Raw genomic sequence first — 23,594 nt, 5'->3', positions numbered from 1 at the left:
TCACAAATTTCAAATAGTTATGTCACTATTACAGAGCAATTTTTAGCATAAGCTCCTGCAGTCCCTCTTGCACTGCTCACAGGTGCAGGATAACTAAAGTGCTACATCATTTGTTCTTATATCTTTGAATTCTCATGTCCAAGGTTTCTAAATTCATTATATATCTCAAATTATGTATTTAAAAGCAGCTGAATAAACAACTCTTAAACTGCCACTCATACACACTAAGGAAGCTTGAATGTGAGTATACAATTGATGTTTTCTTGTGAGGAGGACACATTTTAAAGTATTTTTCCAGGAATTACATGTAAAGGTGTATAAGATTGAGAGGATCAATAATGGCCTTGTTAAAGGCTGTCTCCCTCTTGGCTCCATAGCTTGCTTCTGAGAAGTCTTGTAGGGTTTATATGCTGTTTACACATCTGAATAACTCCTTCCCACTGAAGGGCAGAATCCAGTCAGAAGAAAAACACTTCCATAGGTCTCTGGGGACACAAATTCCATACCAATTGGAAGAGGAATGGTAGGTCAACCTGTTTCCACAAAACAAATGGGTAAATGTTCTTTTTCAAGGTTGGCAATAGACCAATAAAAACTTCAGGTTGATTTGCTCTCTTTGCAAGTCATTGGAGAGTGGCATTTTTGAAGAAAGTTGCTGTGGGGTTTTTATGAATTGGATGAATGTCTGAAGCACATGGAAAACCTCTACTGCGAACCCAGAGGGTAGTGTGCAGTGTACAGCAAGCACAGTCTGCTGGAAAACTTTTCATGTAAGGTTGCCTGCTAAGATAAGAGAACAACCAGCTGAAAATGAATTTCAGGCTATAAGTAACTGATAAATAGTTTTGTTATTTAAAGTAAATTTCCAAGAAAATTTTGTTATGTTAATCCCCAAAATTCCAGCCATGTTTCACTACATACCTGAGATTGTCAAAATAGAGAACTGTCTAAACATGACTCTTCAGTAGACTACGTGACAGACATTATAGGAAAATTCTTTGAAGTAAAACAAACTGCAGGGTCTCATTTTTCTTTTTTTTATTAAATTTTGAATCACAGGAAAGAGAAATGTTAGAAGCAATTTAAGACTCCAATTCTACATCAGATCCTACTGAAAGAATGAAGTATAATTAAACCATGGCACAGGAGCTTCTTTGTGACTACATAAAACATGACGGAACGTAGTATCTCATAACACCCAATCAACACTCAGGTGAAGCACTTAGTCAATGCCACTTTTCAAAAATTGAAAATCTTCTTTACTTTTAGTACATTTTCCTCATCCTCAGGAGGCTTCCTCTGGCTGCCAGGCTGCAGAAACTTCTTCATAGTGGGCAAGTCACTGACTCTGGTTTTCAGGGCCTGCAGCACACAAATCACATCCTCAGAGAGGAGCCCAATGACCAAACCAACTATGAGCAAAACCCAGGAAATCTGAGCCCCTCTTGGACAAATACTAACTGTATCCTTCCATTGGCACTAGTATGGAGGCTGGGAGGAGACCGTGATGATGAATGGAAGAGATAAAAAACATAGCTCAATAGCATTTACCAGAAAGATATCTTGAAGTCTTTATTCAGTTCCATTCATCGTTGCCTTCTTCCTTACATATTAACCCTATTGATTCATGGCTACGGTACAATATAAGGAAGAACAATGCATTTGTCAGATAACAACTGGAGTTGTCTTCAAATAAATGAAGACATGGCAAAATTGTATTGGAATTGAGAAAGGAAATATTAAGGGTGAAAAGGGGCCAGTCACAACCCACTGTCACACTGAGAGATAAATACGGGTTATGGGGGACTAGGTGTATGTAGGGGAGCTATACAGAGACAAATACCACATCTGAGAGTCGGAGCAAGAGCTGAGGGTAGGAACAGATGGTAAGAGTCCTGGTCAGATAGACTTAGCATGTAAAGACAAGGGCAAACCTGGGGTAAACAGAATCCCAAGGAAATCAGGAACAGAGCCCACAATAGAGTAGGGGCAGAGGGAAGAGATGCTGGGCTCTGGGTCCTTCTCATTATGAAAGGTAAGATAATACTGAAGTCTAGTATCCACCTCAAATTTCATTACATAAATTTCTTTTAAACCTTTAGAAAAAGTGCCTGAAAATTCTTTTGAGAAGCCCCGGGTTCCAAATATTAGATTCACAATGGGAGAGGCAGGGCCTCATCTTGTGAGGGCTGTGAAAGAGATCACCTGCAGCAGAGGGAAGCCAGCCAGGATGTTGGAGTCAAGCTCCTCCATGTTGTAGACCATTTCAGCCAGGTGAATGTCAGCCTTGCTCAGTCTGTTGCCAACAAGGTATTCTTGCCCATGGCTCTTGAACACCTGCAGAGTTCAAGGGATCAGATGATGATCTCAGAACCAAACTGGGGTTCCTGCTTCTCCCTGAGCTTCTAAACCCTACTGTCTTCCTTCAACTGCCTCACTAGGCAGGGGTGGAGCTGCAGACCTTTCTCCATGTGCTGCCTCATGAGGCACAGTGAGAATATCTGTCAATCAACTGAAAGGGTGTTGTCCTAAAATTTCAAGATGTTCCTCTCCTCTCTATTTTCTCCATTTCCTTGAGAGGTGGTTTGACCTTCATGGCATTACCTTCCAGCCAGGAGACCATGTCAGGGTCTAAGCTTCTCCCCTTGTCTGCTCCTCTATTCCTTGTTATCTATCTGGGATCTAAAGTAGACCTGGGTGGACTTAATCTCACCATCTCCTTTGCAACATTGGCTCCGACTCCTAATTCTCTGTATGAGAAATTCTCCAGGATCAAATTGCATTGATGCCTTGAACTTACTTTATAATGTGTAAAAAATAGTGTTCCCTAATGGAGAGGGGTGAAGAGATAGACTTGCATGATAAAACCAACATAATATATGCTAATTTACCATGTACGTATGGCACACATCTACATGGAAGTTCCCATGCGTTCATTAAACATTTCATTAAACCTTTCTGAATGAATGGGATTTTGTGAAACAAAATTGAATGTCATTTGTGGTATATATAAAATATACCATCAACAATCGAATTTTAAATAATTAGTAGAAAATATACACATGACACCACCAAATTAAAGGCACTATGTTGACAAATATCCTCTCATGCTATGTGTGTACTCACACAATCATGCATAATTACTTGATGAAAAAAGAGAATACAATACCACGTGCTGTACTGTGATTTACATTGTTCATTTACATTCATGGATCTCTTTGATTTCATAACTTAGATGAGTTAGACGGTAATGGCTGGAGAGTTTGTTATCTTGTGATGTGCCCCGAACTCTTAGCACCAGAGAAGGAGTATCTGACATCTGAGTGCTCTCAAATAGCTCTTTCCTTTCAAGAGCACAGTCAGCAATGAATTAACCTTTCCTAATGGATGAAAAAAATGATGTAGTACTTTATACAACGACTGTTGACGATATAGCCTACCACGTTATTTATAAGCTTACAGTGTCTTTCATAATCATTTTTGGTTCATGATTTTTTAAACATAAGTCAGATAGCTTTGTTTTCCTTTTGCCTTCACAAAGGACCCGTAGCTAAGACAGGTGCTACACATACAAGGATTGGATTCTTATTTCTGCAAGGTATGGCTTTCATATAGGACATGAGCCCTCTGTCCCCAAATACTGTAGGTTTTTCTTAATTTCTCTTCATCAGTCTCTTCCTCTCCATTCCCGTGTTACCATCCATGTTTAGGTACTTCCCATCCATCCCTGCAACACTGCAGCGTTCTCCCAATGGGCAGCTGGTCTTGTGTGCCCTATACATGGTGTGAGAATATGTTCTGATGTTTTGTTTTTCTCCCAGTCTCTTGAATCAAAGGACCTGCTGTCACTCATCATCTAGTCCAACCTCCAGTGTGGCTTACAGCTTTCCACAGAGCAAGTTGTAATCATCATCATAGAATTCTCACAAACACAAAGGCTATGCTGGGCTCAGATATCAACATTTTCTGAAAAAAATGTTAACTTTGGTACAACTTATAATTTTTCCTCACACTATATAATAGCTTGAGTGTCAGTATGCTAAACTAATCTTAAGGGATGCTCTTTTGAAGTGCAAGTCAATGCTTTGACCACCGAGGATCTGTTTCTCCTCTGCCTTCTGTGATGGACTGAACGTGGTGTCTCTTCAAATCGCTATGTAGCCATCCTAATGATGATATCTGGAATGTGGGGCATTTGGGAGGTGACTAGGAGACGTGAGTGGAGCCTATTAATGCCCCTATGAAAGGACCCTAAACAGCTCTTTTGACCTATCTGCCTATGAGGACACAGCCAGATGTCAGCCATCCATGAAGCAAGTGTAGATCCTCATCAGTGACTGAAAATGCTCTTGTCCCTCCCAGCCTTCAGAGCTGTGAAGAGTACACGTCTTGTGTACGAGCTACTTAGTCTATGGCATTTTCTCATACCAGAGAAACTGCTGAGACACTCTGCAAGACTAAGCCACCCTTTAAACGTTTGGAGACTTTGGAGACTGGGCATTACTATGTCACCTCCTGAAAGCATGGTGCTCAGTGGGCCAGGCTGACCTCGAACCCACAATCCTGTCTCACTATCCAGAGCATTGGGATTTCTGGGGTGCCATCATGCCCTGCTCCCTTGAACTCTCATTGTCCATAAAGCCAAAAAGAAGCCTGCACTTACCTTTTCAAAGGCAGGAAAATAACGGTTTCTTGCCTTCTCTTTCATCAGGGCAAGGTTTTCTTCTTTTTGCTCAGATGGATAATATGGGTAATTAATAAACATTTCATTCAAATCTGCCAAACCTTCTGAATACATATCAATCCTGAAAGACAAAAACAACCAAACTGCCAAAGGCTCCTGCCTTAGACTTTATAGTTTAAAAACCTCAGAGAAAACAGCACCAAGTGGTGGCCAAGTACAATTCACCTCCAGTGGGGTCTGTCATGAGCCAGCCGCTGAGCTGTGATTTTAGTTGTACATTAACATGTTTCTTTATGCAATCTGCAGAAGGCACGTGTGTCTAAAATTTTTGTTGTACATGTGACCAAATGCAGGAACAAAGAGCATCGTGGCCCCTGCAGAGTCACAGTCCTGAGAACCTGGTGCAGTCACTGCATGTAACCAATCCTAGAAACAAGGTCTGAAGTATCACAGTGCTGACTGTGACACTGTAGCACTGGCTTGGGTTGTGCAAACATGCTGTGAATCCTGAGCTAAAGACTGCTGAGTCAGCTCAAGACAGCTTGAAACATGTCCTGCTCCTCTCACCCTGTTACGCAGCCCAGGCTCAGATTTTCAATGTTAGAAACTCTCCCTGCGACTTCCCACAACACGTGACTCCACAACCCTCTCCATGTACTGTTGACTCCAGTCATGCTTGCATCTCCTGGGACCCCACCCAAAACACCCTGAGAAGACACATGTATTTCAACACATGTATACAATGTGCTTATATGTAAACTAGTGCTTATTACAGGGGACCTTTACTTCTTTTGTGCCAAACTGGACTTTTACAGTACTTTTTAAAGATAATAGTGTTTTATCCCACTGTTCTGTGTGTCTGTTTTTATTCCAGTTGCTGCTTTGCTTGCTACCACTTGATAGTGTACTTTGAAGTCAGGTATTGTAATGCCTACACTTTTGTTCTTTTTCATCAGGATGGCTTAGGATATTTGGGGTCATTCAGCCCATCCATATCTTTTAATTGGGAAATTTAATCCATTTACATTCAAGGTTATGATTGATAATTAAAGCATGCTCCTGTAATCCTGTTCACTTTTTTCTGGTTGTATTGAGTATCCTTTCTTCTTTGTTTCCTCCCTGATTCACCTTTCTGGTCTGTTTTTCTATATGAATTTAATTAAATTCTTTCTCTTTTGTGGATCTGTTCTATGGCTGAGTATTGTACTTTTATGTTTTCATGATGGAAGTTATCATTCTTTTGCTTCTAGTATTGGGTTCCTTTAAGCATTTCTTGTAGGGCCAGACTTGTGGTGATGAATTCCCTCATTTTTGTCTTGGAATGTATATTTCTCCCTCATTTCTGAAGGATAGCTTTGCTAGATATAGGATTCTTGTGGAAATTCCCTTATAAGTAACCTGAAGCTTTAAGATTGCTGTTTTTAGAATTCTTTTTGACTTTTACAGTTTGACAGTTTGACTATGTGCCTCAGTACGAATCTTTTTTGATGAATTTAGTAGGGGTCATTTAAGCTTCCTAGACCTGGATTTCCATATCTTGGTCATAATATGGAAAGTTCTCAGCAATTATTAGATCAAATAAGTTTTTCATCCCTTTTCTCTTCTGTTCTTACGTGAAGGTTTGTTTGCTAGCTTCCCATATGATTTGGCTTTATTCATTTACAATTTTGTCCTCTTTTTAAAAACCAATTGGGTTATTTCAAAAGACCTGTCTTCAAGCTAGGAGATTCTTTCTTGTGCAAAGTGAATTCTGCTGTTAAAGCTCTCAACTGTATTTCTAAACTCATGTACCAAGTTCCTAAGCTCCACGATTTGATTGGTTAATCTTAATCTTTTCCCCCAAACTTCTCATATCATAAATTATCATTTAAAGTAACTGGGGGAAATTTGCCAGCTTTGGACAAGCTGATTCAGTCTACCTGCTTTAGTCCTACAAGGTGTTACTCAGGTGACTCCAGTATTACGGGGGCCAGCCTTTATTCAACCTTGTCACATTGAGCAATCCACATGAGGAGCAAGTAAATAAATTCCTGCTCACCATTGTGATCATTACTGAAAATTAAATATCAGCATATCAGGTTTTTTCTGTTTTTAAACCTTTATCCCTAATCATTTAAACACTTTGTCCCTTGTTGCAAGCATGAAGGGGCAGTGCAACCTTGGAAAGCTTGAGCATCTGGAATCACAATCCCATCATCCTGCTAAATTCAAGGCTGACCAGTGTTTGCAAACCTTTGTCATTGTGCTGTGTCGAGAACATCATCCTCAGCTATGATCACACTCACCTGAATATACTCCTAGTTTAGTCTTCCTTTACCACTACAGGATTCTGCCATAACTGAACTTAGTGGATATTGCCCATGTCTAGATTGCTGCTGGCCATGATTCCCCCAACATGGTTTGCTCCTTCAATGAAGCATCTAAACCCTTCCCTTGTTATCTGTTGATGTAAAGACAGAAAATACACCATACAGTGCTCTTTCCTTCATGTCTTTCCCGTAGAGATCATATTTGCTGGCAATGTAGTTGAGGATCGCTCTGGTCTGCACCAGCTTCATCCCATCCATCTCCACCATGGGCACCTGCTGGAACATCAAAACTCCATCTTTTGGAAGAAGAACAAAAGAAAGTGAAATGTCTATGAGTCACACTCTTTCATGATGAAAAATGTCAAAATGACTAAAAATATAAAAAGAAATAAAGCTATCATTTGGTAACATTTCTAATACATTTTTTCTGGCTTCCTGTAGTTCTTTTTCATTTTCTTTCTTTTTTTCTTACTAACCTTCCAGATATATATTAAGGAACTTAAATTTCTTTTTCTTGACTTAACTTCACAAATGTCTTAGTAAGAAACTGGAAGAGACTGCATGGCCAGTCAGAAGCCATTTGAAATAAGTTCCTAGTGTTTCTTGGTATTCACGACATCAAGGTAAGTTGTGGTAGAGATCACTATGGAGGGCTCTTGTTTACTCTTCAAACAAAAGCATTAGACCATGTGCACAGGCATGCATGAGTCCTTTCCCCACGGCTGCTGCTATCACCTACCTGGACTTACAACTAATTCAACATGATCTCATTATCAGTCCTACAAAATTACTGGGGAATCACCACGCCAACCTATTTATTACAGAATACAAGATAAGTTTGAACTTCTTTCTCCTCCTGTCATTAATGCATAGCTCTGTGTGTACTTGGATGTAAGGTAGTGTGGGAACCTGAGCTGATTATAATTTAATTATGGTACAGAAAGTAAGAGAAAGCAAGGAGAGGGTATTTTCCTAGGCCCTGCGATGGTTCCTTAGCAAACAGAGTTGTCTATCCATTTATAGCCCCAAGAGAGTTGCCAGTCCTGCTCTTTGACCACCATCCCTTATATTTTAACCACTCTCTGACTCTCCACCATCCCCAACTATCACCCTATCAACACACTGGCATTACCTAGTGTCTAAACCTTCTGTTGAGCTGGACACAGATGGCTTATGCCTGTAATCCTAGGTGCTCATGAGGCAGAGATCAAGAGGACCGTGGTTCAAAGCCAGTCCAGACAAATAGTCTGGAAATATCCAACACAAAACAGGGCTGGAGGAGTGGCTCAAGTGGAAGAGTGCCTGCCTAGCAAGTGCGAGGCCCTGAGTTTAAAATCCAGTACCACAAAAAACCTTCTATCGATACCATAATTTGCAATATTTATACTTTTCTTACCACTTCTTAACTTTTCCAGGTCTTCATTGGTGTGCATAAATTTCTCTTCAAACTGGAAAGCAGAAAAAGTAAATGAGAAGTTGTAAGTTTATTCCATAGCATTACAGGTTTTTCAAGTTGAATGGTTCTTTCTTGGTACATATTATGAATAAGATGAGATATTTGAGTTTATCTGTGTACAACACAGAGTCTGATCTCAGCCATTTGGAAATTCCCAATAGATCCACCAAAAGAAGATCCAGTCTCAGCTCAAAGCTGCTCATTCTTACATTTGCTTTATCCACAGCCTAAACACCATCAATATCTACAGTTCATGATTTGGGAGGGATTTCACTGCAAGGAAGGGTATGCCGAGTTCTGGTTATGGAGTTTTAATATCTTAAGGAGTCTGAGTCTCTAAGTGAAATCAGAAGAGGTCTTTCATATCCTCAGCAGGTGGCATGTCATGGGCCAATGACCATCTCCTTCTCAGTGAGCAAGGAGTCTCTTATTTACATCACACCATTCCCCAGGACCTCAGGTGTAGTTTTGCACAGCTTTAATTCTCACAACTGGAATTTCCTACCTGGAAACATGGGGCATTGTAGTGGAATTCCCAGTTTAAGTAAGGAATTCAGTTCCCCACACTAACATTTATAGAAACACAAATTTTGTGATCTTGTGTGTAGTCATCAGAGCACCCACACAAAGTTTAACCAAAACATTGGGGTGGCAATACGTCCGTATAGATTTATTATGACATTTTTCATGTACTGGGTTGACCTTGGACCCATTACCAAATCTGTGTCCCTATTCCACTGTACGAAATGGGCCTAGATATGGTATCTATGTTTAAGTTGGTATGAGGAGTAAGTTACTAGGGCATGCACCAGGTGGGTAGGAAGTACGCTAGGAATACAACTTGTCATTAGGATTTTCACAGATGCCTGATATTTCATTACAACATCCTTTTATTATTTTTTTCCCTCTAAAGCTAACAAGTATTGATGAACATCTACTTTGTTTTTGACATGCCTCAAGAAAGGTCAACCTTTTCCTGAGAGAAGTCACTTTGACAGGCAAGTCAGTTAGAGGCAGGGCTGTCTCAACCTGATCTGAAGCCATATATGTGCCATTATTTTCTACAATGAAAGCACTCGGTTTGGCAAGATATGGTGGCTCATACCTGTAATCCCAGCACTCTGGATGCTAAGGCTGGAGGATCACAACAAGTTAAAGGTTCCACTGAACTAGTGAGATCTTGTCTCAATAAACCAAAATTGAATTTTTATATGTTACACTTGACTTCATATATAGAATCTAAAAATTAAGTCTAAGGAGACAATTATGAATATTCCTGTATTTTGAAGTTGGTATTATTTGTTTCCAATTTTGGCTCTGTCTTACAATAGCTGTCTAACATAGCTGTCATTATAATGTGAGATCTCTCACAGTTCATTTCCTCACTTGTAAAATGAAGGTAGAGCATTTTCTATTTATTTATTTTATTTGAGAAAGAGTCTCGCTATGTTGCCCAATTTGAACACCTGGTGTCAAGTGACCCTCCTGTCTTAGAATCCTAAGTAGCTAAGAGTACATGTATGTGATGCTATCCCCAGAAAGGCATTTTCTTAAATAGAATATTATAATGTTTTCAAAACACATGGTATAGAGCCTGACCCACATAAGACCAAGCAAGAAGTAGTAATGCTGCTTGCAGAGGTTATGATTTAATATAGTTCATGGTGATATGGTCAGGAAATTTTTTCATTTTTGGAATGCTCAGTGGAATGGTTTCTTATGGATCTACATGATCAACAGAATCAGGCTATAGAGACAGTAAGGTGGTGTGGGCCAGCAATTTGCCAAGTGTCCATTGAGGAAAAATATAAGGGATGGACACTCATCATCACATGATGGTGGCCGAGAGGGATGTGCTTGTTGAATGTGATGTTGATTGTGAGGCTGATGGCGATGGATGAGGCTGTAATGATCAGGCTATGACCAAGGTCTGAGCAAGGTCTCCAGATGGCCCTTGCCCACCACCTTCTGTAGTCACACTGGGACAGAGGAGAGGAAGCCTTGGATGCTGAGGGCTTTGCCCCCACTTCACCCTTCATTTGCAATTCATCCTGCCCAAAGGCTTGGAATGTGTCCCTGAATGATAAGGCAAATATCTGGATGACAGGGAAACCAGGTTACCCATTTGTAGAATTAACACAACCTGGAAAGGCACTAGAGTTTGCATTTACTGTTGATTCTTCAAAACTGAGAAGGATCAAGCTGAAGTCCTATGCATTCATGAGGCATTTGAGAAAGTGTAATCCCAGGGTTATGCACACACAGCCTTTGCAGCTCCCGCCTCAGGGCCAAAATCTCCTGAAAATGCCCATGGGTTCCTGTAAGCCAACCAGTCACAGAGTCTCTTATCCCTCAGGTATGGGTTGAGAAGTATTTTCCCCAGTGATGACTTCAGGGGGCAGCACTCAGAGTTACAAGGAAACCTACCAACTTGTCCTGCTCAAACTAGGAGGAATGACCTTTCAGCCCTGTGAAATGCTTGAATGTTCCCACAGATGCGCCATCCTCCATTTTAATAATCTCTTCATGTCTCTGCACTGTTGTCAACACACAGGACACCCAAGAACAGGGACATCTGATTTGTGTCCAGGACCTAAATGAACCTGGCACTGGTAGTCAGCATACGCATTGCTTAGTGAATGTGTTACTTAGGTATCAGGCAGGTTGTCACTGTCCACTCAGTGGTTTGGATTTCCACTTCATTTTCAAACTTTGTACATTTTAATCCTTGCATTATGGAAACTTTATAATAAAGTATTATGCTGGTCCTTGACCCCTTGCTTAGCTTCCCTGATCATCAACTAAAGCAAATGCCATCACATCTATTCCCACTAATTCTCTTGTAATAATTTAAAGGAAATATCAGATAGCATATATTTCATCCCTAAGTACTTTCTCTAAAACATAGGAACTGTGTCAGAAAAAAAACACAACTCATTACTTCATCTATAACAGTAGTGATTCTTTAATGTCGCCAGATATTCCATCAAAATTCATATTTCTAATTCTTGTACAATGCTACAAATTATTTTTACACTTTAATGCCTCATCCAAATAAAATATGTATATTGTGACTAGTTCCTTAAATTTATTTTACTGTCTGAGCTCACTGAAAAGAAGAAATCTAACTATTTTTAGGTAAAGTCTGTTCATGTTTATCTTCAAAACTTGGAATTTTATTTAAGGCACAATTTTTTCTCTCTCTCTCTCTCTGCTTTTTTTTTTTTTTTCTTTTTTTGAGACAGGGTCTGACTATGTTTCTGACTGACCTTGGAGTCACAATCCACCTGTCTCAGCCTTCTGAGTGCTTGGAGCAATAGGCATGTACCACGACCATACTGTGCCAAGGTACACTTCTTGAGAGATTGTTCAGTGAGAAATATCTCCTAATTGACATGGGAAAAGTATCAAATACAGTCAATTTTAAGTCTATCTAGCAATGACACAACCCAGAACTTACTTCCACTCCAGCTGCAGCCAAGAGCCACCGGATGGACTCCATTCTGCCCCGTCCATTGAAGTAGTGAAGCAAAGGTTTGCCCACCATATTAGCAGTCTTGTGGTTTCCCTAAATATGAATGAATGAACACACAGAAGGAAAGTGTATGCTGGGATTATGGTTAATAATACAACACTACACAAAGACTATCTTCCTTCTTCATGGAAGGACTGGAGTGTTTGAAGGAAGATCCAAACTCTCATCCATTAATGGCACCATACTGAAGTTGTTCCAAACCAGGTTCATGTTTGCAGTTGCCTTACTTGCAGGATGTGAACAGAGATGCCCAGGTGCTACAGTGCTGAAGGACCTGGGAGCCTGGCCAGAGTCCTTTAAAACCAGACATAGCACTGACAGGGAGAGGATCAGGAGCACAGGCTCCCCAGCATCTGGGGCATTTTATTCAGAAGCTTTCAATAAGGCTCAGTCTCACTCTGACTGGAGCCCAAACCTAACTTCTCACAGGAGAGGTGCTGATTTCCTTCTATTCTGGAGTCTGTTTTTTCCACTGCTGCATTGATTTTATGTACTGCCTATAGAAAGAGTAGTTGCTACATAACTTTATATTGCAAGGAAAGCAACTAAGGTATGATTAGTATTTACCACACAGTGGGAAGTTTCTCATTTTTATGCTCATTTCATCATCATAAAATCACCTGGCATAGAACCTTTATTGTTCTGAGTTTACAGGTGAGGATATTGATAGCTGTTACATGGTGTGGTAATCCTGGTTTAAATACACTTTTATTTGACACCAAAGTCTGCTATATCAATGTTTTCTAAACTCTGGGTCATGACTTACTAGTGGGTTAGAAACAAGACTTGTGGGTTCTGAGTAGCATCTTGTAAGTTCCAATAGCATGGGAAATGTCAGTGTATCATGTGTGGTAAAGGTAAGTATAATTGATGAAACTTTCATATTTCCATTTATGCCGTGAGTACACATATGCAACTGTGTGCTCTGGGTTGATGTAAAATATGTGAAATGCACCTCACCGGGACCAGCAAAAAAAGCATGACAGCCATTGCTGCCCAGTTCAAAGGCTTCCCTGCACTGTTGCCATTTGGGGCTGGGTAGTTCTCTGTTCTGGGAGGCTGTCCTGAGCATTGCCACGTTTACTAAGCAGCCTCCATAGTGTAGTGCTGTGTGCCCTCCACCCCCAGTCATGACAACCGAGGGCATCTCTAGACTTTACCAAATGTCCTCTGGGCACAAACTCACACCTGGCTGAGAACTGCTGTTCTACTGCAAGCTGCTGGGGAGAACAGCAGTGGGGTTGTGCAAGTTGTATCAGGAGTGTGGACACAAAAGCGCAGGATTCATTATACAGCAAGAGTCAAATTACCCAGCATTAGGCAGGATCAATTTCTGTCCTATATTAAGTCACCTCTGGTCAGAAAACACTTAAATTTGTTTTTGTCAGATTTTGTGATTATTCAATTTTTAGCACACAAGTATTTCTAATACTTATGTTTTAAAAATGTATGTCAACCCAGGTGCCGGTGGCTCACACCTGTAATCCTAGCTACTCAGGAGGCAGAGATAAGGGGATCCTGCTTAAAGCCAGCCCAAGCAAATAGTTCACAAGACCCTATCTAGGAAAAACCCTTCACAGAAAAAAGGGCTGGTGGAGTGGCTCAAGGTGTAGCCCCTGAGATCAAACTGCAATACCGAAAAAAAAAAAAAAAAAAAGTATTTCAAAATGGTTTCAAGGTGCCAGGGAACCTTTCTTTATTGCTTCCTTCCTTTGATGCCCTCATATACAATGCCCTTATATATATAAAATGTCTTTTTTAAAGGCTTCCTTCAAATTTTCTCACTATCCCTCAATGACAGTTTCTACATGTCAGGTAATGATGGTGGCTGGTAGAAAATGACATGCCAGCCTGATATGGTCTCTGACTAAAGGGATTTAAAGCTGGAAGGAGCTCAGGCTTGTGGACACCTGGCAGAGAAGAAAGTGCCCTGCAGTGGTTTCACTTTATGGGGCCCTGACATTTTAACCCAGCACTCATCATCCTCTTAGCCAGGGGAGAAGGCTGCCAGTCTGAGAATCAAGGGTCTGCCCTTTCCACTCAGGGGGGCTCCTACTTGCCAGGTGAGCATCATCCAGACTTGACAGCTTTTCACCCCTCAGATGTCAGCCTTCCTGCCTGGATTGGGGCTGGTACTCACAGATACCTAAGCTGTGGGCAGCATAGATATGCTTTGGTTTGTTCACCATTGCATTTTAGTATCTTCTATCATGGGCATCATAGTGTTTGTTTTGCTTTTTCCTATGAATTTGTTTATCCTACCCTGCTGCAACACAGTTGGCTACTCACGTGAGCTCTAAGAGTCTGAGGCTTTCTGCATAAGAACTTTACTTTTTTCCCTTTATGTTGATAATTATTCCAAGGCACTACTGACTTCTTGTGTGACATCCTACTCAGTGACTATATGTGCCTTGTGAAAACTAAGCAGCTGCACTGGTGTGTCTGGCTCTCCCTTCAAGACTCCCCAAGTTACAGAGCTAGAAGGGATCTGAAAGATCAGCGAGCCCTTCCCCCCAAATTGTGCTGTTTTGAATATTAGAGATAGCATGTGGATTGCCCACTAGGTAGGTAGTGACAAATCTGGATTTTGAAACTAGTTCTGATATTCTGACTAGTTTCTTTCTGCTTTATCTTACCATTGAATACCACAGCTTGCAAAGGTTACTCTTCTCTTGCACCCCATCCCCCACAAATTGTGAGCTCCTAGGAAGCAGAAAAGTTAGTACAGTCTTTTTCTGTGGTATGTTATGCAATGTTCAGTCCACACTTCAAAAATAGCATACAGCTTGGTAGCTCAAGAGCTACACTGTTTTGCTTTGTTTCTTAAAGCATTTTCTTTGCAGGATTCAGCATTTCAAAAATACAGTTAGTATCAAGCAATTAAATAAGCTAGGATTATGATAATAAAATAAGGAATTGTGGTTAATGAAACTACCATTCAGCTGTTCAAATAGAATTGCGAAAGCAATGGGAATTTCCTAAATAACAGAACATTTTTTTTTTTTTTAAATGGGTCAGTCCTTTGACAGAGCAGTCCAGGGGAATATTTAACTTGGCAAGTACAAGTGATGTGCAAATTCTCTGTTGGGTTGGGAATGTGGCAATTCAAAAGAAGGGAAGTAAGCCAGACTCAAAAAGTCAAAGGTCACAGGTTTTCCTGGAAACTAGACCTACAAGTTAAATGTATATATAGATAAATATATGACCATACACACACACACACACATAATGAGAGAGAGAACAAAATTGTATTAGTGAGTCTGTCTGAGCAGACTACATGGGCAAGACAGCTAAAGAAAATATTACAGAATAAAAAATAATGAAATAGCCCATCTATATTTGAATATAATATGCACTGCACTGCAAGCTGTTGAATATTAGGGGAGCATGGTGATGGAGAAAAAGTAATGGGGAAGGGATGAGAGGTTTAGATGGATTAAAGCATGATATATTCAGGCCTGAAGAGAAGGGAATAATTGTTTTTAAGTTTGCCTCAGAAGGACATCCAGGTCTTTTTGCCTCACTATCCTAAAATCCTACACATTTAGATTCTCCTGAAATTATGGTTCTCTCAACCCTCATCACCCTTTGGACTTAGCAACATTGAAGGAAAAGGAGGAAGAAAAGAAGGAGAATGAAGACAGACAATGAGAAAGAGACTGAAGACATAGCTCAAGTGATGGAGTGCCTGCTTTGCAAGTGGGAAACCCTGTATACAAACCCAGTTCCACCAAAAAAAAAAAAAAAAAAGAGGGATGAGGAGTGAGAAAGCAGGAGATGAAAGGAAGGAAGAGGACACAGTAAAAGAAGGAGGGAAGAAGGAGGAGAAATAGTTTGCTACTTTGTGCCAGCTTACAAAGTAACTTAATGAACAACAAGCAAATGCATCTGAAAACAATTATGGAAGTATAAATTTAAATTATGATTGGAAAGCACTGATGGCTGGTTTCCAAATTGGACACTCTGCTGCAAAAGGCAACCAACCACCTATTACATGTTCTTTTCATTGTTCAAGTGAAGCCCCCAATAGGAGACCCTACTAAATTTAAATCCAGTATAATTGAGTGTTGACCCCTGCATGAATAACACTAATGCATCGTAAGCTCCTACACACCTCCAGGTACGGTATGACTCTACTTTCAGATTGCTGATAGTGACACCACATTTACTTTCCTTGTACCATCAAATTCTCTGCTTTCATTTTCTAAATCCTTGGTTATTATTTTTCCTTAAAGAACAAATAAACAACGCATGTGCAGAGACCAGGGATGCCTTAAAATATCCTATAATTGAAAGGAAAGTTCCTCTTTCCACTCCTCCCCCCATTATTTCCCAGTCCAAAGGGGCAGTCCTGTGGAGGCTGAGAATCCCTGCCTTAGCCATTCTCCTGGTTTTCCACCAGTTGGTTGAACTCCAGGGACAGGATGTGACTTGTCCCCTAGCAAAGTAGTGGTGAAGACTCAATGAGAACTAGTATTCCTGACATGTAGACTAATTTATTATTATGTAGACTAATTACAATAAATCCAATTTAAAATTTTCACAGCCTGTGTTGAATTACAGTATCACAATTCACAACGATTGCATGTTGATTACTTGAATGGTAAAAGCATTTCTAGCATGACTCCCACACCCCTCTCCACTGGGCATAGCCTCAGTTTGTAGAAAATGGTGCTCTCTCTTTTCTCCTCATGACGGTGACAAGGAAACCCAGAAAAAGCAAAGCCAGGGAAAGGATCAAAGACAAGTAAAGCCCTTCCCCTTAGCTGGGGCCCCTGCACCCAGCTATAGAAACTGTGGATGGCCTTCGTCCACAGCTGTGCTGACATGCTATATTGTAACCTTGAACAGCTAACTGCCAAGTCTACTTCTGCACTCCCTGCTTGCTTGCTGCTGCTTTTCTCAGTATAAAAACCTCAACCACCCTGAGCTCTGGGCCTGCGCCCTTTTGGAATATCCAGGTGCTGGTCCGCTAGCGTGATAAACCTTCCTTTCCTCCAACCACCTGGGTTTGAGTCTTGTTCTGACTGGTCAGTCATACTTTCTGTACTGTTCCTGCAACGATGGGACAGAGGCATAGAGGGTTAAGATACAGATTAATGGGGTTTAGACAAAATAGCTTCCCTGAGGTGCAAAACTGTGAGAATGTGAAAGTGGTCCTAACCCAGTTTCCAGAGGCATGAAGAAAAAAAGGTCTTAAGCCCTCCAGTTGTGCTCCTGGGGCTGAATGCTTTCCCTAAACTATGGTATGTATGCAAGGAAAGTGGCAGTAGCTTTCATTTGCATAGTAAAAGGCACACCAGGAGGTGGAGGCTTCAGATGCTTTAGAGACATGCGATGTTCAGAACAATGTGAACAGCTGTGCCCAGGCATTGTCCTACCCTTCCTCTACCTGTGAGGAGGAAGAGAAAGCTGCACCCCAGGAATGGGGAAAGGTGCAGGAATCCTCTTCCCCATGCTCTCTGAAGCTTCCCTTGTGCTAGAAAAAGCATAAAGCCTTCACTCCTGCATGCCAGCATCTCTGGCTAATTCCTGAGGGTCACTGGAACCCACAGGTCCCTCACAACATTGACCTTCATGTGATTAAATTCTCATATCCTTGTTTTCTAAATCCTTCTTAACATTTCTGTAAAGGTGTATACAACATAGACCAAATAAACAGTTCTTCAAATATCATTTAAGAACAAGAAGAAAGACCAAAGTGAGAATAAAACAGACTTTTCTTGTACTAAAGACACATTTTAAAGTATTTTTCTAGGTTATCTAAAAAGGAAGATAGGAGAGTTTGTAAGAAAACTGATTAGATGAGATAAAGTGAGTACTTACTGTGCTAATGTTCCCTCTTAGCTCCAAAACACAACAGAGGCACTGATGTGTTTATAAAGTTATTTATTCACTTAAACACCACCTTCCCACTGATGGGGAGGAGTCCAGTCAGGAAAATCACTCCCAGAGTTGGGAGCCAAGTTCTCCTTAATTAGAAAGAAAGTGCTAAGTCATACATTGCAAAACAACTCTTCAAGGATGGCCATGAAGGAGGAAGCAAAATGTTTCAGGTAGATTTTACTGTCTCTGCCTTCAGTGAAGATTTCATGTTTGAACAATGGTGCAGGACAGTTTTCATGTAAGGAATGCAATGATTATGTCTGATGAAAACCTCCACTTGAGAGACTGCACTTATAAGCCAACAAGTCATAAAGGACAGACAGCTTTATTCTCATGCAGAACAGGTGTCCAAACAGGAACACTTGCTCAGTTCAGAAACCCAAGTGCTGCACCAATGTGAAGCAGGAATGGTAACATAAAAGATGGCCCTATGTATAGCTTCCCATTCTTTGAGCAAGATAGGCAGAGTTGAGGCATACTCCACACAAATCAAAGTAGTGGTGTATTTTGTAAGACTGTGGGAGTGAGGTTAATAAGCAAAATGGTACTTCTCTGTTATTGTTCAACTTTCACGTGCTCTTAGACTCTGCAAAATGACTGCCTCTGGACAATTCACTGCCCAGCATGACTTGTGAGTGTGTGTGTGTGTGTGTGTGTCAACTTAACCCCACTGCTGCATCTCTAAGGCTCGGAAAGAGTTCTGCTCTCTTTTTAACATTTCTGTAATCATTTTGACTTTTATGCTTTCACTTCCCCCTTGTCATCAAATGTCTTCAACAGAGACCACATAGATGAACTTACAGGTGTTTCTACTGCTCAGGGGAAATCCCACTGCACTGGGAAGGCTCATTCCTGGGGATTCATGTCCCACCGAGGAAGAAAAGATTGGTGATGTCAGCAGTCTGCAGAAAAGAGGCCTTTAAGGAGTCAGGCCAAGCTGCAAGAACAAGGAGACCTAGCTACTGGGGCAAGTCAGCTCCACTGGGGGATGTCTTGTGGTTTAGGCTGTCAATATGGTTCTAGATTGGAAAGGTCCCTAAAGAGATGCTGTTTTCAGAAAACAAAATCACCAGGCCGTAAACTTTGGGGAAGGTGTTCTTATTTTCCAGGAGCATGCTATGAAATATTGTTCTACTAAAAAGTAATTTCTTTCTTTTTATTTATTTATGTAGGTACTGAGAATTGAACCCAGGGCCTCCAGCATGGAGAGCTATTTCACTCCCCTGCCAGCCCAAGAATATTTTTAATCAATAGCTTTAATGAGCTCTTGACAATATGTAAGAATTCCTTTTCATACGGTTTAAGAGCCTAGGTCTCCTAAATGTGTAGGGGAATGTGTAAGTCTTTGTCATGATTTTTAATGGAGAATGATGGCCTTTCTCCACTGAAGTAAGCCTTAGATTTGACAAAATTTGGGGAAGAGTTCTAGGCCATGGCAGTGTACGAGTTTGTGAATTTTACTGATTGAGTTTTTATAGCATAAATAATCGAGTTGTTCCAATTATATTTTGTATGATCTTCCCAATGAAATGGGAACTTATATTACATTATCATTTCCCAATTGGCAATTAATATTTCATTTTAGAAGCACTTCTCTAACTGCCATAACCATAGCTCAGCTACAAGGAAAGGCTTTCATCCAATGAGATAACCTAATAGCACAGCTATCCAAATAAAACCAGAGGAAGATTAAACACCATTAAAAAAATGTTTTCCCGTGTGTGTGACACATCAAACAAGCCCACTTTTATACATCTCCTCCAGCTTCCAAATCCTCTGGCCAAAAAGACTTAGTTTTAGAACTTGATCTTAGAAGTTTGCCAAATGTTAATGGTTGAAGACACTGTCAAAATCTAATCATGGGTCACTATAAAATACGAGTCATTTATTTAATTGCAGTGATTTATACAGTTATAAACCACTTTTGCCCAGATATACAGTGATTAAGACTTCAAAACAGATAGATAACAAAAATCTGAACTCTTCTAAGGCTCTTGATAAAACATCTTTGTTTTAGGGCTTGTTATGGAAAGGTAAAGGAAAGCCTGATGCATTGTGATTGTTTTTTCTGAAACGAGGGCTGTTTAGGTCACTGGACACTCAAGTTGGTTAATTAGCACCTGTAGCAGAGGACTAGGGGACTCTTAGGAACAGTAAAATCACATAAAATTGTCTGGTTACATGGCATAATCTAGATACAAGAAAGCCAAGAGGCCTTTGCACAAGCACTGTTAGTGTCTGGCCCTGATCGAGTCAGAGTTGGGGGAAAATAAAACACTTTGACTTAAGGACTGCAGAGCAGAGGGAGAGGGTCACTGCTTACATGCAAGTTGGAAAACAGGAAACACGAAATTTAAGAAGGTAGTTGAAAAATGAAAAACAAGACTTTAGAATTAAAAATTAAACCTCCTGCAAATTTTTCAGAGCAGATCAATATTTTAAGAAAACCCTGTTGCTGTAAATAGAGAACTAGATTTTGGTTTTATCTTAGTGTATTAATACTTAATTTTTAGAAAAACTTATAGAAATTTTCTTTTAATCATAGCCAACTGAATCACACACAAATTTTCTTTTAGAAGATTTATCCTTTACAAAACTTTTGGGACTAGTTTAACCCTGTAGTTTTGACTTATATATAATTTTTGTTATGAGACAATCTAATCATCCAGCTTTTGGACACACATTTCTTTCTACTTCACAAAATTCCTTGTCTTACAAAAAATTCTCCTTCTCTTTTTAACTTTCTGTATCAAAAATGCATCCTCATATTTGTAACTTTCTTGCATCTTTTCCCCCACTTACTAATTTTTTTGTCATTTTTATTCCTTTTCTTCATTATGTTTTTTGAGAAAGAATCTGTGAACTTAGACAACCTTTTTCTTTTTCTCAGTAAAAGAAAATACTTTATCTTCCTTATAGTTTATCAGACACATTACTTTTTGGATTCTTTGCATATAGAATTGGTTATATTAGTAAGAACATTTAACTCTTAGTAACCTTAATTTCCAGTGAAAACCAGTAAGCATTGAGAATTGGCCTATATGCACTGACCATAGGATAATTTCTAGATTGACATTTATCTCACATTTTTATGATTATTAATAGACTCAAGCATTTAGCTTTTTGAGACCAGGTAGAAAGAAGATGTCAAGGAAATAAACAAAAATTTGTATTTAGTAATATTTTAGTATTTTAACATATTTAGAAATGATTCAGACTTTTATAAATATCTAAGAAGTTGTATAACTAGATTTTAACTTACCAAAAGTTTTTTTAAAACTATTTCAGCTAACATATATTACAATCATTTCACTTGTAAATTTTTATCCCATTGTATTATATTTTAATTACTTAATTTTAGCAATTACATTTGAATTGTTTATGAAGAACAAGGTGAGTCACTGTTTGTAATTTTTTTTGATGCAAAACTAAAATAACCTTGAATGATCCCGCCTTGTCTCAATATGGTCTTAAGACATAAGACGCAGCCTTCCCACCCTCACATCTACCAAGTCACACTGGGTCCGAAGCAGCCTCCTGGCACTGAGGACATATGGGAAAGGTGTCTATCTGGGTTCCTGATCTACAAACCAGGTGTGGAGCCTGGGGCAGAGGACAGGCAGCTCTGAAGATAGTCTGAAGACAAAACTGGGCCAGGGAGAATGAGCCATATTGGGGTAGCTTTGCCTTCTAGCTGGTGGCCCAGGTATTAGGGACACACACATATGTCACCAAGTTTTACCATGGCCACCTGAACATAACCTAGAATCCAGAAGCTTAAAACCAAAGTCATAAACTCACAGTAAGAAGTGGGTAAGCTCCGGGGACCCAAGCACCAGCCCCGAAAGCGTTAGCTCACAGACAACTCAGACAAGCCACAAATATCACAGAAGCAACCGTTTCATGACCTTAAACCTTCTAGCAGAGACAACACAACCTGTCTGACTAGCAGACTCAAGCAAAAATGTCCATTATAGTTAAATGCTGGTGATTTTGAAAACATTTTAATTTTATTTTAACACTTATTTTAAAACTAGCTTTATTTACCAAAGATGAAGTCATTTGAAAATAGTCATTTTGATTAATTGCTATATATACTTTTAAGAATATAATTTTTATTGTAAGCACTTAACTTATGTAAGATAATTAAAATACGCTTTTATAAATCAGTAGTAGAAAAGCATTGAACTTTTATTACACATACTTGTGTACAGAAACTCCTAAATACATGGACAGAAATAGATATTATAGTTTTTAACCATGAACCAAATCTTTTAGCCATGTCTCAGATTCCATAATTTAAAATTTACTCTTAAAGTGTAGCACTATTTAGACTAGTTAGAGTTAAATAGTCAAAGACAATGTCAAGAGAGTTTTGAGAGGGCTATTTTAGATTTTTTTTTTTAAATTTTGAGCACATAGTTCATTCTAGCTCTGTTAAGAAACAGGAACATACATTTTTTAAAAATGTAAAGAGAAAACAGTTTCTTACCTTTGTTTCTGGATCCAAAGGAATCTTCTGAGGAAAGGAATTTAGAGACCTTGTGACTGACTTTTTTTTATTTCAAAAACATGGAGGGAGCTGGCAATTGCAAGAAGAAAGAGCTCTGAGAGAGAGAGAGAGAGAGAGAGAGAGAGAGAGAGAAAGCTCAGAGAACAAGCAGCCAGCCAGTCAGGGGACTGTGTTTGCAATTCCATAGTCAGGAGGGGGAAGCAAAAAGATCTTGAGTTCCAAGACAGCTGACTCAAGAAAAAAGAGAAAGAAAAGATAGAGAGAAAAAGTCTTCAGAGGATTTTTTTTTTTTCCCCACTTTACTTTTGGTTTACATTTGGTTTTCCAAATGAGTGGCCAAATAAACAAACTGGGAAGTGTCAAAACATCCCAAGTTGTTTCAAGTCACCCACTCTGTGGGAGCCACAAGAAACTAATGGACCCTCTACCTTGTCTCCTAGCCACAGGATTATTCTGAGGCAAATGACAGATACAACATCATTTTGTCTATGATTAACAGTGTTACCAATTCTTGATCCAAACCATGTTCTTTTCCTGCTCAGAATTGAGTAACCCGTCACAAAACCAGGTGATTGATCAGTGAAGGGAAGTTTGTTCTTTGGCCAGAGAGTAAGGAGATCACAGATCAGCTTTCCATCTAAACAAAAGAGAGGGTCCTTTTAAGATAAGGGGAGACAGGGCGATTTTAGGTGATAAGTAGGAGGATTGTTTATCACTGTTTCCAGGGAGGGGGACAGCAGGCCCACTGGTGTCCTTTCTGGCTGAGACAAGTGATGCCTGCTTTCATGCTGTGTGCTGTTTCACTGTTGCCTGACTCCAATTTGTGGTTGATATTTTTCACTTTAATATTTTTAAACATTGTATCTTTTTAGTGTGTGTTAACTGTACAAGTGAAGTTTCATTATGACAGTTCCACACATGCATATAATGTGCTTTGATTCTGCTCATCTGTTCTACTTTTTCCCTGCTTCCCCTTTCCCTTCCATATTCCTATTAGTCCCTGTTTTACTTCTGTGTTCATTTTTGTTTATTCCTCAGCTCCACATATTACAGAAAATATGCCACATTTGAATTTTGTGGGATTGGCTTTGGCTGGGAAATCCCCAGGGGATGAGGAGCAGGAACCCCTTGATCTGCCTTCAAGGTACTGTCCCTTTTCCCAGCTCCTCCAGGCTCCGTGAGCCAGGCCTCAGCCTTTCCAGCCAACTGCT

General features: G+C 39.8%; 1 protein-coding gene across 3 annotated transcripts; it reads right to left on the bottom strand.

Moving 5' to 3' along the window:
• Window positions 1-1,021: 1,021 nt before the first annotated feature.
• LOC109695350 (glutathione S-transferase A6-like) lies at window positions 1,022-22,734 on the bottom strand. Of its 3 annotated transcripts, none has more exons than XM_074081955.1 (7): window positions 22,363-22,726; window positions 11,910-12,017; window positions 8,390-8,441; window positions 7,157-7,289; window positions 4,664-4,805; window positions 2,206-2,337; window positions 1,022-1,362 (listed from the first exon to the last, which is right to left on the bottom strand). In XM_074081955.1, the coding sequence occupies exons 2-7, from the start codon at window positions 11,994-11,996 to the stop codon at window positions 1,240-1,242; spliced, it is 669 nt and encodes a 222-aa protein (XP_073938056.1). In that variant the 5' UTR covers window positions 11,997-12,017; window positions 22,363-22,726; the 3' UTR covers window positions 1,022-1,239. The 3 variants fall into 3 exon arrangements, with proteins under 3 accessions (XP_073938056.1, XP_073938055.1, XP_073938057.1); XM_074081954.1 differs by lacking the exon at window positions 22,363-22,726 and adding an exon at window positions 17,811-17,959; XM_074081956.1 differs by lacking the exon at window positions 11,910-12,017 and having other exon boundaries at window positions 22,363-22,734.
• Between the last annotated feature and the right edge of the window lie 860 nt (window positions 22,735-23,594).

The sequence above is a fragment of the Castor canadensis genome, chromosome 8 (assembly GCF_047511655.1).
Source record: "Castor canadensis chromosome 8, mCasCan1.hap1v2, whole genome shotgun sequence".
In the NCBI taxonomy this organism is placed as follows: domain Eukaryota; kingdom Metazoa; phylum Chordata; class Mammalia; order Rodentia; family Castoridae; genus Castor; species Castor canadensis.
The sequence above is the reverse complement of the archived record's forward strand: the minus strand, read 5'-3'. Positions and strand labels throughout refer to the sequence as shown.

What these genes read in the sequence shown, in the direction of transcription:
- LOC109695350 (XM_074081955.1), bottom strand. Translation starts at nt 11,996, where the DNA reads ATGGTGGGCAAACCTTTGCTTCACTACTTCAATGGACGGGGCAGAATG. An exon ending in TGGCTGCAGCTGGAGTGGAA is followed by an intron (nt 8,442 to 11,909) that starts GTAAGTTCTGGG and finishes TCTGCTTTCCAG; the next exon opens with TTTGAAGAGAAATTTATGCA. An exon ending in GACATGAAGGAAAGAGCACT is followed by an intron (nt 4,806 to 7,156) that starts GTATGGTGTATT and finishes TTTGTCTTTCAG; the next exon opens with GATTGATATGTATTCAGAAG.